Below are 14024 nucleotides of genomic sequence, written 5' to 3'. Positions count from 1 at the left end.
GTTCTCGAAAGAATAGGGAAGGAGTGAAGGAGAGTCATACAGATATTGACACATTCATATAATTTCAACAAATTTTGATCAAATTGAAATTCAATGAAATTCAATTCACTTCATATCCTTCAGTCAGTACATTGACATCCTTCTACATCACAATGATAACTCGGGCATCAATAGTTCTACAACTAACTCAGAAAAAAACAAGATTTTTACTTCCAGCTTACAGCTTTTAAAAAGTTTCGATGATAAAAATCACTCTACTCTTGTTTATAGATATGTGGTGATAGTAGGTAAACATATTCTTATCGATTTTAATAAAAATATTTTTACGAAAATCTGAGCCAATTACAGAGTTATTCATAAAGTCCATGATAACTGTAATTACTTCATCTTTGTTTTATATTTGAATAAACAATTTAATTTAAATTGCATAATATTTTTTGGTTGAAAGACAGGAAACTTAGTTGAGTTTGTATTATTTTTATCGTTTAATTCATCGTATCAGTGAGTGATCCAGATATTTAAGATATTTAGAAAAAAATTATTAATTTGATTAACAAATTTTAATCAAAATAGCAAAAATCTATTTGATAGCTGTAAACAAACAATAATTTTTATTTCAAGCAAAATCACTTATTTTTATCTAAACGTATAAAATTGTCAATTTTATGAAAATAAATTGAAAATCTCATGAAATGTAAAGGAGAGTAATATTTTTCAATTTTCTTTTTTTCTTTGTCTCAAATATTTTCTGTTGGGAATTTTCTTGTTATCAAAAAATAATTTTAATATTTGTTTATTTCATTACATACAATAAAATTTTAAAAACTCTATTTCTTCTCAAGAAAATTTTTTTCCTTCATATGAAGAAACATTTTGTTCTTCATTTGATACTGAGTCTAAATCTCGATTTTTGAATTTTCTTCTTTCCAAATTTCTTTTTTCCAAATTAGAAGTTTAATTCAAATTTTCAATAGTTTATATATTTTCTCAAACCGTCTCGGATTTTCTCACTTTTTAGGGATTTTCTCTCAAAATATACAAAAATAGTAATATCAATACATGTGTCTAATATACTTTAAAACCATCGTGACAAAATTCAAAAACGAAGAGTTCTTCTCTCCAAATTTTTTTCAAAATCAAAAAAATGAGATAAAAAAGTACGTTTGGAAAATTCATTTTTATCATTTTAGGAATTTTCTCACTTTTCTTCCAAATTGACATCTTTATTTTAACAAAAAAATAACTATAAAAAATAATAAATAATATAATAATAAAAATTACTGATTGATTACAGAAGCAGCTCTATTACATTTGTCTTCATTAATATAATCAACATAGACTGTTTTTGGATGAATAACAATATACTGTGGTGTTATATCAGGACACAAAGCCAAAACCGCAGATTCTCTATCTTTGTAAGTATCTTTTTTAGTTATATTTATCTTCTCAATTGGGAAAGACAACCAATTATTATGTTGGTTTTGTTTGAAGTCTAAAACCTTCGAAACAGCATCTTCTGCTGAATTCTTCATGAAAACAACTTTCGGATGCATCTTTCCAAACAAGCACTTGCAGAAACTCTTCAATTCATTCTTGCATTCCTTTGATTCGAAGCAAGCAATTGTTGCATGTCTAATTCCTCTGTTTAATTTGTCCAATGATGGATCAGTGATGAACTTAACAGCACTTGGAAGTTTCTCTTTAAGTAATTCATCTCCGACATCTGGTGATAAATTGGATATCAATATCTTCACGTATCTGTCATCATTTTCTTCATCTTCGTTTGTTTCTTTTTGTCTAATGTTGTCACTTTTATCCACATTTCTTTCTTTTGATTTATGACTTGGAGAAGCAGTCTTTGATAGCAATGTATCAATGGCATTTTGTATAGATCCTTTCTGTATCTCGCAGAAAAGTGGATCCTTCGAAAAAAGTGGCAGATTTTGGATGTCACTTGATGCATCGACACTTTTTGCCGATACGTAAACTAAATATGCCACATTTGGTGGTTGGCAGAGAGGCTGCAGAAGAACAGAAGGAATGACAGCTTCTGTATGAGGAAGATTGGTTTTGACTTCTAAAGGAGTCACTTCACTTCTTAAACCAGCGACAATCCATCGTGAAACTCTCTTTTGTTGAGCAGAAAACATGGCTTTGAAGATGTTATTTACAGCACTTTCTAGTTTACCTGTAACTGCTTCGTAAAGTTTTGTTTCAACGAACATTTTTTCAGGTAAAGAATCAATTTCACTATTCCAATTTTCTGTTGAAATTCCATCGAATTTAACTAGAAAAGCTTTTGATTCTGGACAGTTTAGTGTTCCTAAGCCTTGATCTTCTGTAACTTCTGATGCATTCTTTAAGAACAGTTTGAGTTGTATTGCATTGAATTCAGGGCGAATTCCTGCAACAACGTATTTAGCTGATGATGACTCAGAAATGATTGATTCTACTGCAGAATCAACACCATCTTTCGCAGATGTGTACATGGCGCGGTTGGAATGGAACAAGTTCTTTGTGCTGTTTATTTTTGTCTCGAGATCATTGATGTCCATGTTTTCGCCCGTGTAAATCAAATATGCCATTGATTCACTGGAACAAAGTGGCTCCAAATCTTCATCGTATTTGACTGTTTCTACTCCTAATGTCTGTTTGAGCATCGATGGAGTGATATTCCCAAGAAGATTGGCAACAACAATACAACTGGAAGTGTCACTTTTATCGAGTTGAGCTGTATTCTTTGATGACAAATTTGTGAGTGGTGGCGGTTTGCCAAAACCACCTTTTCCTTCTACAGGAGTTAGAGAAGGAATTGAAGCAAGTTTTGGTGCGTGCATTTGCAATGGTGTACCACTGAAACTTGCTCTTTGCAATCCGAAATCACCGGAATTTCCGAATGGACCTCCTCCAGCGAAAGGACCTTCTCTGAAAGGAGAGAAAGAGGAATCATCCATGAAAGGAGAGCCTCCGAAACCAGGATTGCCACGAGGAGACATTCCGAAGGGTGGTGTGCGCTTGAATCCACCTGTCCCATCGAAATTACCTTGTCCAAATGGATGGAAAACAAAGTTTTCGTCGCCAGGACGAGGAGAAAATTGTCCTGGTTCGATCTCTTGCATTCCAAACTGTCCTGACATCATCTTTGGGCCATCGCCTGGTCGTGGTGAATACCTTTGTGGAGGAACAGCTGAGAAATCGGCGGCAACAGGTATTCCAGGGGGAACCTCCATTCCTGGACGGGGGGAGAATTGGCCGGGAGGAAATTCCATGCCTGGTCTTGGTGAAAACTGGCCTGGTTGGATCTGTTCTGGAGCGCTCGTTGTGATTTTTGGTGTCATCATGCCGGATGGAGGGTTCTCCATGCCTGAACGTGGTGAAAATGCTTCAACTTTGTTTGATCTGGAACTTGAATTGTCTGCTCCTGCTGATAATGGACGCGGACTGTTTTGGAATGGTCCTCCTTTGAGACCTGGAACGTTCTGAGCTTGGCCAAATGGAGTTTCGTTAATTGGCAACTTATTTCCAAGTCCTTGAACGATTGGAGCTTCTTTAATACTGATATTCTCTTGGTTCTCGTCTTCTTCTCTGAATTCTGGAGGTGCTTCGATCTGTTGGCCGAATGGATTTGGTTTGGTATTTTGTTGATTTTTGTTTTTGTCTTCTTCTTCGATCTGTTGAGCAAGGCTTGGCATGTGTGGTGACTTGGGTATCTGTTGATCGCCGTCTTTATTGTCTGGTTGGTCAATAAGTTTATCTTCATTTGATAAATTCTTCATGCCACCATTCAATGGAATTCCTTTGCTCTGCTCATCAATTGGCTGTCCAAATCCACCTCTTACTGGACCGAATTTGTTGCTGTCGTCTATTGGTTGGCCAAATCCGCCTCTGACTGGTCCAAACTTATTAGAATCATCAATTGGATGTCCAAATCCACCATGAACTGGGCCGAATTTATTTGAATCATCGATTGGTTGGCCGAAACCACCGCGAACAGGACCAAATTTGTTTGAATCATCAATCGGTTGGCCAAATCCGCCACGTACATGGCCGAATTTATTACTATCATCTATTGGCTGACCAAATCCGCCTCTAACAGGTCCGAATTTGTTGTTATCGTCTATAGGTTGTCCGAATCCGCCTCGAACTGGTCCAAACTTGTTGGAATCATCGATAGGTTGGCCAAATCCGCCTCTTACAGGACCGAATTTGTTTGAATCATCGATTGGTTGGCCAAATCCACCTCTGACTGGTCCAAATTTATTACTATCATCAATTGGTTGACCGACTCCACCTCTTACTGGGCCAAACTTGTTGTTATCATCGATTGGCTGGCCAAATCCGCCTCTAACTGGACCAAATTTATTATTGTCATCAATAGGTTGGCCAAAACCTCCTCTAACTGGTCCGAATTTGTTATTATCATCAATTGGTTGTCCAAATCCGCCTCTTACCGGACCGAATTTATTTCCATCATCTAAAGGTTGACCAAATCCTCCGCGAACAGGTCCGAATTTATTTTCTTCTATTGGTTGTCCGAAACCTCCTCTCATTGGACCGAAATTGTTTCCGTTATCGAATGGTTGGCCAAAACCACCTCTCATTGGTCCATCGTTCATTTGTCCGAATCCTCCTTTCATAGGAGAGAAAGGTGGTTCGTTTCTTGTTTCAATTGCTTGGCCGAGAGGTATCATTCCTGGTGGAGTATTTGGTTTCGAGAAATCAATAGGATTAAATTTAGGATTGGAGTCACCAGAGCCAGCTTCAAAGTTCATTCCGTTCGGAGGAAACCTTCCCATTGATGATTCTCTCGATGAATTTTTACTTCCTAATTTTTCATCTCCAGGAGGTGTAAGTTTCGGTGGTCTGCTATCAGAAAGTCGTGGTGATGATGTTTTGTCTGGTTTTTGTCCGTATAAATCGCAAGCTTTAAGATATCCGTCTGCTGTACCAAAAGTTACTGAATGTCCTGCGCGGTTGCTTGATATGAAGATAACCGGACCGCAGAATTCGTAAACTGGGCGTACAACTTCAGAGGGCATCGATGGAGGGATACTACTGCAATTTAACGTAATATCAGCTGCTGAATATACTTTTGCTTTCGCAATATCTTCATTCGGTGGTATTAAATAGCAATTTTCGACTTTTACGATGTTCTTTATTCCGAATGTTCTTGCTGGAGTCTTCTGAGCATTAATAATAAAGCCAGGGACTCGGAAGAATTCGGAAACTGTTAGTTCTGTATCATTAATCATATCAAAATTCATTTGATCGAAAGTTTGTGCTGTTTCAACATCATCGAAAAAGTATGTATAATATCCTCCTGTTTTGTTGATCTTGCATTTTTTGCCAAAATTGTTGATAGAAATGTTTGCAAAACGAATGTGATCCGGTGAAAATGGTTTCAAGAACTTTAATCCATCAATTGTCCTTAAAATATTGAGCGCTGCTGCTGCATAATCACTCTTTGGACAGATTGTAACAACGCTATTTATGTAAAAAAGATCTCCGAAGGTTGTAAGGAATTTATTGCCGTTAATTGTTGTAAATTTTGGTATTAAATATATTTCATCTTGATTAAATTGGAATCCTTGTAGTTTAGTAATTTCTTTAGGTATGGCGCCTGCTTTCTCTGTGATATCTTCTTTAGCAAGGATACCTTTGAAAACTAAAAACTGTGTGACGAAGCTATTTATGCGAAATTTGAAGAGTTTAGAACCTTTTGGGTGTTGAACTTTCTCCTTTGGGTCATAAATAGCTATTGTAAACTGCAAATCCATATAATATTGTAAAAAAAATTGAAAACTCGGTTCACTTTTCTTTCAAAATTGCGGGAGATAGGACTCATGTATTATATATATATTCTTTTATCGCAATTTTAAACGAGTATTCTTGCATTCAATTTTTTTCTCAAATTTATTTTTATGTTATAATCTCACTCATAATCATGTGACAAATCAATTTTCTTTTTCTCCTTGAAATCGTTTATAATTTTTAGAACAACAGGAAAATTTTGAAGTATTGATTTGGTTTAAAATCAAGCAATATGGAGATGATACTTTGAATCAGCATCGTGATCGCATCTTGGTTCTGCCTTTTCTTTTATCATTTTCCATATAAGGTATTTTTGAACGTAAATTATCTGTTCTGATTTCTTAATATAGTTATCCATAACTTGAGCAGGAATGACCTAAAGCAATTTTAATATGTGACTGACGAAAGAAATATATGCATTTGGCATTAAAAACCTTTGAAATGAAAATATTCAAGTAAAAATCGTATGCGATATAACACTAAAAAGTTTACAAACGCAACAAACATAATAATTATCGACGCTTAAATATGTCACGATGTCCAGGGAAGCGTGGCCTAAAGATTTCGTAGGGATCCCTAATTTTGACAGTAACGCGTGGATCTGTGCCCACAGATTTTTGGAGAATGTTATTTATGTACCATACATTCTCCATATTTAATTCTGTTTCAACATGGCTATAAATATATTTCTCAAGAAGAGGTTTTTCTTTAGAGAATAGATTCACTCCTAACCCTAATTTATTCCCTTGATTGTAGCACCGGCTGCAGCCAAAAGTGTTGGTCCTACGTCAAATACTGAATAATTTCTTGTTGTTCCGGCTTCAGGACGTAATTTTGAGTTAAATATTGCATTGAAAAGTGTTCTTTTATATCTTTCTCTATGAGATCTTGAATCTAATTCTGGATACATCATTTCATGGTCTCCTTGAAGCATAACAACTGTATCTTCATAGAAAGGTTGTTGTTTTATCCATTCTACGAACTTTGTGACTTGTCTGTCTGAACACATGATTGTATCAATTTGTCGATTTGCAGTTCTTCGACAATAAGGGCAAGTCAAGCCCGGAGCATGGGTGTCAAGAGTCATAACAACAGCAAAGAATGGTTGGCCTTGTTGGGAGACCTTTGTAAGCTGCTTTTTCGCAAAATCTAATGTTACATAATCTCTTACCCAATCAAATGAATTTGAATAATCAAATGATGAATATATGTCTTCCCTAGAGAATCCATGTGTTGAAAATATAAATCCTTGGTGACATGATGAATAAGGGGCTCCAAAAATTGCCAAATTTTTATAACCGTTTTCTCTCAAAATATCGCTAATGCATTTTACATTGGGATGGAACATTGTATCCTGGTTTTGATTGATCACTCTGTTCTGGAATCCCAATATATCTGCACATATCATGGAATATGATGACCCTCCAGTATAAGAAGTCCTCAAAAATTCAAATGCTCCACCCATCTTTCCTTTTTTATGGGAAAAATGCAATGAATCTGAATGATTGGCAATGTACTCAAGCTGAGGAATCAATTGTTGGTCGTAAATTCCTCCAGATTGTCTGGATAAAAATGTAGATTCCATTGATTCGAGAATAACAAGAATAATATTGCGTTTTTTACCTTTGAATCTGACTAATCCCTCTGGTTTTATATAATTATCTTTCATGAAATTTGAATTTGAATTTACTGAATCATTATAAAGGTTTCTGGCATTGTGAACAGCAAAAATCCAATATACTACTAATATTAAGTGTATTTTAACCGAGAAATTAATGATAGGATGTTTTTCTGTTATTGAAATACTAAATGGTAAGAATTTGAAGCATGAAAAGATAACTAATAAGGTTGATATGAGGCATTTAAATCCATTGTATTTCATGAACTGTAAAATAATGGGTTTATATTGTTGTAAATGAAATTTAGAGTTTTTGACATTGAAAACCATTTGGAGATTCTCAAGTTTTACTTTACCGTAATGGTGGTATGCATTTTGAAAGCCTGCAATGAGAAATGATGCTAAAATGATCAATAATGATAACGAAATCGTTTCTAATATATGTATTCTTGTTTTCCTTCTTGATCCAAATGTCCATTCTTCGGTAAAACTGCTCCTAAATGATATGACTTTCGGTTTACAAAAGCCAACAACAATAAAAATAAACGTTGCTATGGATACTGTGTAATAATTGTGATGGAGCGTAGTGATGCATGCTATTCTTGAGGCTTCGTAAAGAATTAATAGTGATAAAAAGATTTTTCGTATAATTTTAGAAGAAAATTCTCGATTTTGAAGATATCTGATGAGAAGAAATGCTGTAGTTGGTACTATATAGTATAAGAATATCATTGCTTTGTTGATCTTCGATATCATAATTAAGGGTGCACACGAGAGGATCATGTAAACTTCAGAATTTAGAACCTTATTTTTAGGCATTATCTTGGCTATCTATTTAGGCTCGAAAAGCAAAAAATATCAAAAAATACAACTTGAGTCCATTATGACCCTTTCATGGCGGTAGTTTTTATCCGCTAGTATTTTCCCTTTGAATCTCTTTACAATTCGAAATCAAATTCAAAACTCAGTAGAAGAAAGGAAGAATCGACTTACTACGGTTGTAATACGAATAAATACATATATTTAATTATTTTTATTTACATAATAATTGTTTGAAGCTCATATTCCAACAAATTTTTAAATAAAAACATTAAAATGTTGAAAATGTTCATATATTTTAATAGGGTTTTGGCACTTTATTGAGGAATTACTACATACATAGTCGAACTGAACTTGATATTTTGAAATTTAAATTATTTATCAAAATTAAAATTTAACTTGAAATTTATAATTATTTAGTCATATTTTGCATAATTCTAAGTAGATTTTGTAAAAAATCAAGAAAGAAAAAATTTAACGTGCTTTATTTTTTCTTTTTTATAATAATATATATTATTATATAATTAACATATTCATAATGTTTCACCCTTTCAAAAATATAATCCTCCCCCTCTCAAATAAACGTACATACGGGTGGCCTCTTTTTTCAAAAAATTAAAATTTGAAATTTTGGGCTCAAATATTAGAGATTTTTTCAACCTTCAACGATATATGTTGTCTATATCAGACCTCCTTTCTTTTTGATACTTAACATTGTTCCTAAATCTTAGCCGTTAAGGCTGTTCTGAAAATATTTTTTTTCGAAAAAAATCGAAAAAAATTTTTAAAATTCAAAAATCCCTTAATTCCTGAGGATTTTGGAAAAAAGTTTTTACATGAACATGTGTATATTATATGAAGTATATTGATAAGGTAAAAATCAAATTTTATTGCATATTCATCGAGAAAATAAACTAACGAATCCCTCAAAATTGAGAGGGTAATCCTCCTCCTCTCAAATAAACGTACATACGGGTGCACTCTTAATGGAAAATGAAGTTGAAAAAAAAATTGAATACTGTGAAATGATTTTGCCAAATCAACCACTTTGTAAAAGTTACATCAGTTTATCTGACTGCTATTAGATGTATGAATAAATTGTATATGGGTTGTAGGAATAGTATGCATGGTAAAAGCAATGATTTGAGACTTTCAAACCTAAAATAAATTGAGAAATTGCATATTATACTTATATCAAAAGATCTTTACAATGATGATATCTCTTCAATCACTTTTTCATATATGATTATGGCTAACATGTCGAATACGAATCATGATATATGAGGATTCATTTTAGGTCACTTGGATAAAAAAGTGACAAAATGGATTTAGATAATCTTATTGAGCGACTTCTGATACATGAGGATATTCCTGAGCAAGATTATATCTGTTTATTCAGAATGGCTCAAGAAATTCTCTTTGAAGAAGGAACATTATTGAATGTTTCTTTGCCAATCACAATTTGTGGAGATATTCATGGACAGTTTTATGATTTAATGCGCTTATTCAAAATATCAGGACAACCAAGTGACACTCGTTACATTTTTATGGGCGATTACGTTGATCGTGGCTATTATTCGATGGAAACCTTTGCCCTTTTAATGGCTTATAAGGTAAAATATCCCGATTCTTTTTACATGCTTCGAGGAAACCATGAAAATCGTAGTATTAATGCAATTTACGGATTTTATGATGAAATTGTTCAAAGATACGGTCATGCCGGCTTATGGAAGTTATGCAATGAAGTTATGGATATGCTTCCAATGGCTGCACTCATAGAAAATAGAATTTACTGCGTTCATGGAGGTTTATCACCCGAAATTAAACTTGCCGATCAATTAGCTCTACTAGAAAGACGTCAAGAAATACCTCAAAGTGGTCCTCTACAGGATATTGTGTGGTCAGATCCAGAAGATATCTCTGGCTGGGCTACAAACCAAAGAGGCGCTGGTTTACTATTCGGAACCCGTCCTACAGAAGAATTTTGCTATAATAATAGGATTGAATTGATTGCTCGCGCTCATCAAATGATGCAAGAAGGATATATGTATCATTTCGGAAAGCAACAGTTGGTCACTGTTTGGTCTGCACCAAACTACATGTATAGACTTGGAAATAAGGCTGCTACATTATACGTTGATAGTAATGGACAAAGGACATTCAGAGTCTTTGAAGCTGTTCCAGATTCAGAACAGAAAGTCCCAACCGATCATGTTTCACCATACTTCCTTTAATGAATTTCCAATTTTTTTTATTTAAAAAAAATGTCACTATGTTTTAATTGACAGCTACTGTAAAAATATATTTCTACTCAAAATTATATACGAAGATAATCTTTGATATTGATGATAGCAAAAAAAAATTCTCCATATTTTCACACTCAAAGTTTGTACCGATAAAATAGACAATATATGCATATTTATGCAAGATAAATAATGTTTAAGTAAGGGTTTCGTTTTGCTAAAATTGTCACTTTTATAGCATATTTGTTTTTGGATGTTTTGCGAACCAAAAAAAAAAAACTATGATATACAATGTGTGTGTAAAGAAAATACTTTATTTACTAGTTAAAAAAATCATTTGGTATTGATCAAGTTATTTTTTCTGGATAAGATATTATATGGATAATTGGATAGAAAATACAATTATATAATCTTGTACCTGGTTTAATTAAGCTAATTGTCATCAGAAACTTGTAATTTTTATGAATTTCAGATTTTCTTTTCATTACTGCTTTTCTTAATAGGTCAAGTTCTTATTTACGTTATAAAGTATGATATTTACAAATATCAAGTTATCATGTTTTTTGAGAAATTATGAGAAACAAACAAAAATGAAAAAGATAGGAATAGCAATGAATAGTGATGTGGGTATAGAAAATGTAAGAGATATGAATGCAAAGCAATCAGTATTTAGGACATTGACCATAGATTTCGAAAAAAAAATGCTGCATATTGAGCGAAAACTATGATTATATTATAAGGCTGTCATTTAAAGCATAATGAAACTATTCCCTTTTCATTTTAATCGAATAAGATAGTAAAGATTTTTGAATTAGCTAGAAACTGATGAGATGTTTTCACAAATCAGATTTTTAATCTCTATAATGCATAATTCACTCAATATCTCAATTTTGATATTGCGAGATATTTTTGCTATCGGTTTCGCAATTTTGACACAATAGCAAGAGGGTTCTATAAGCATTATTATCAACGTAGAATCTGAATATCATATCAGAAAATGTCGCAAATCTGACATTTACCCGACAAAATAGCAAAAATAATTGAATACTTTTCGCAAAAACTTTAAAAATCGATAAAAATATGAAATATAGATATTAAAGAGACTTTTTATATAATATTCATAAAGATTTTCCAAAAATATGATACCGCAAAATTAAAAAAGTGACGTCTTGAGTGGAGTCAAAGGTCGAAATTGCTAGCTAAATGTTTTTTTAGCGAAATTGCGTATTGTACGTTTTTTCGCAAAACGAAACCCTTAGTTTAAGCCATAACATCATCAAAATGATTTTTCTTCGAAAATGAAAAATAGAAAAATCATTATTAATCTTTTCTTAATAAGGAATTTTGTTTCACTTGACGTATATATTGTCTGCATAAATCATAAAGGTTGATTTGTATCTTGATTATCAATGGCCAAATAAGGATATTGGAAATCATTAATTATTTATATCTCATTGGTAATACATTAGTAATTGAAATGTCTGAAAATGATTTCAACCTCAATCAACATGAATTAAGAAATCGAAACCTAAAAAAATTCGAAGGTATGGATAAAATATGTACTTTAATAGAAGCTTACGATATGCAATTTCTGATATGCTAAATAATGAAGAGAACTGTCATTTAGAAATTGAAAAAAGGTTCGTTTCCATTTAAAAATTATTATGCAATTGTGAAAAGAGTATGTTGACCACTGATTTATGCATTTCCGATTTAGGAAATTTCGGTATCCTTCACAAAAGTCAATTATAAAATCCCCCTGAAAAAAATGAGAGCGATCTCAAAACAAATTTTTTAATGTCGAAAAAAAATGATAAATTTGCTATTTGGGTAGTTTTTCTACTCCCGAAAATCCATAGAATTAATTTGAATAGTTCTTTTTTTGAGAGTGTACCGGCATTGAAATATTCGTATATGCCAAATATTTTTTGTATGACTGCAAACTTGATGCCTCAAAAACAATGCAATAAGATGAGCCCGATTAAAGACGTAGAAAAGCCTAAATTCAAACACAACAAATGGACTAAATGTGAAGATCAACTTCTTATAAAATTAGTAAATAATTCGTCTCCAATTGTCTGGACATATATTGCAGAGCAATTCCCCAACAGAAATAAAAGACAATGTTTTGAAAGATGGAACTATTATTTATCACCAAATGTTAACAACAGTAATTGGACAAAAGAAGAGGATCAAATATTGCTAGAAAAATATAAATTATATGGATCAAAATGGACTAAAATTGCTAAGTATTTTAAAGGGAGAACAAACACAAATATAAAAAATAGATTCCTTGCTTTACAGAGACAAGGTAAAAAACCTATCGAAGAGCCAAATGATGAAACCCAGAAGGAAGCGAAGGAAAGAGTGATTCTTCCTTCAATTCTCTCGCTGGATAATTATGTGCCAATTAAGCACAAAACAATAGAGTCAATAATTAATATCACTAATCTCTAAATATACTAGAAAAATTGTAAGTAATAATAAAAACTATACTATTGTATTAACCGAAGTTTTCGAAATTAAGATTTTTTTTAGATATAGTTCGACATTCCAAATTTTAAAGATTCAAGTATTCATTGACAAGAATTAGTGAAATATTGAATCCTTTTCCAAATGTAATTTAATTTGCTCCGGAAATATACCGCCTCAACGATAAAAAAGCAAGTAGATTACAAATTAGTTATTGTTGCAAGATGCATAACAATAGACATCGTCAATCCATTTAATTGAATAAAATATTTGAGATCAAAATCAAATTGAACTTTATTGAAGCGCTAATTCAATGTATAATATCTAATAAGTGTATGGCATATAATGAGAGAATCAATCTCTATAATTCATAAGAAAACATCTTGATTAAAAAATATCAATTTTGAATCAATTACCGTACATCTCACTTAATTTATATTGCATTTCACTATAAAATATTTTAAAAATACTGCACTTCTTGGTTTGAAGGATAATATCTTGAGCAAGAAGAGAAAAGTTCTTGATTCGTGGAACCTATATACCATAGTTAAATTTAAGATGCCCAATACAAAGGATCTAAAAGTTTTTGGGAAAAAAATCACCTTGAAATTTTTTACAGGGGAAGAGAGTTGTTAAATCAAACTTACATAAAATTTTGCATGAAGGCCATAGATAGTTAGCATGCTCCTAAGGAGAGTCAAAAATAGAGGGACGGTATTGAATCAATTTTTGTACTCACTGATTTCTTAAAAATTTAAACATATATTCTTTATAAATTTTCATGGTAGAAATATAAAAAAACAATAGAACACAGATTTATGAACAAGGATAGAGATAATATAAGTAAGCCATAATAAAAGATTCATTCAAATAAGGTAAATGGATCTACGAAGAAATCTAATTCATTAATCTTGAGTACATTGTCGAAAATAGCAAAGATTTTTTCCATTCCTACATCGCATTTCTTTTCCTCTTGAGGTTCAATAACTACTTGTTCTTCCTTCTTATCTTCCTTCTGATCATCCGAATATAATGGCTGATCATTCTGTATTTTACGCTTG

General features: G+C 32.4%; 4 protein-coding genes across 4 annotated transcripts, besides 1 other annotated feature; 2 read left to right on the top strand and 2 right to left on the bottom strand.

Moving 5' to 3' along the window:
- Nucleotides 1-1277: 1277 nt before the first annotated feature.
- Nucleotides 1278-5777, bottom strand: TVAGG3_0267860 (uncharacterized protein; the record flags this gene model as incomplete). Its single annotated transcript, XM_001315016.1, has 1 exon — nucleotides 1278-5777. The coding sequence occupies one exon, from the start codon at nucleotides 5775-5777 to the stop codon at nucleotides 1278-1280; it is 4500 nt and encodes a 1499-aa protein (XP_001315051.1).
- Nucleotides 5778-6544: 767 nt separating this feature from the next.
- TVAGG3_0267850 (sulfatase family) lies at nucleotides 6545-7480 on the bottom strand (the record flags this gene model as incomplete). Its single annotated transcript, XM_001315017.1, has 1 exon — nucleotides 6545-7480. One exon carries the CDS (start codon nucleotides 7478-7480, stop codon nucleotides 6545-6547), a length of 936 nt encoding a protein of 311 aa, XP_001315052.1.
- A 711-nt stretch (nucleotides 7481-8191) lies between these two features.
- Nucleotides 8192-9229: a mobile genetic element.
- A 344-nt stretch (nucleotides 9230-9573) lies between these two features.
- On the top strand, nucleotides 9574-10624 carry TVAGG3_0267830 (phosphoprotein phosphatase protein; the record flags this gene model as incomplete). Its single annotated transcript, XM_001315018.2, has 1 exon — nucleotides 9649-10482. One exon carries the CDS (start codon nucleotides 9649-9651, stop codon nucleotides 10480-10482), a length of 834 nt encoding a protein of 277 aa, XP_001315053.2.
- A 1799-nt stretch (nucleotides 10625-12423) lies between these two features.
- Nucleotides 12424-12948, top strand: TVAGG3_0267820 (RNA polymerase II transcription regulator recruiting protein; the record flags this gene model as incomplete). The annotated part of the gene is made up of 1 exon (XM_051228479.1): nucleotides 12424-12948. One exon carries the CDS (start codon nucleotides 12424-12426, stop codon nucleotides 12946-12948), a length of 525 nt encoding a protein of 174 aa, XP_051098209.1.
- Between the last annotated feature and the right edge of the window lie 1076 nt (nucleotides 12949-14024).

Source organism: Trichomonas vaginalis, chromosome V (genome assembly GCF_026262505.1).
Source record: "Trichomonas vaginalis G3 chromosome V, whole genome shotgun sequence".
Classification (NCBI taxonomy): domain Eukaryota; phylum Parabasalia; order Trichomonadida; family Trichomonadidae; genus Trichomonas; species Trichomonas vaginalis.
This window is presented reverse-complemented; position numbering and strand designations above follow the sequence as displayed.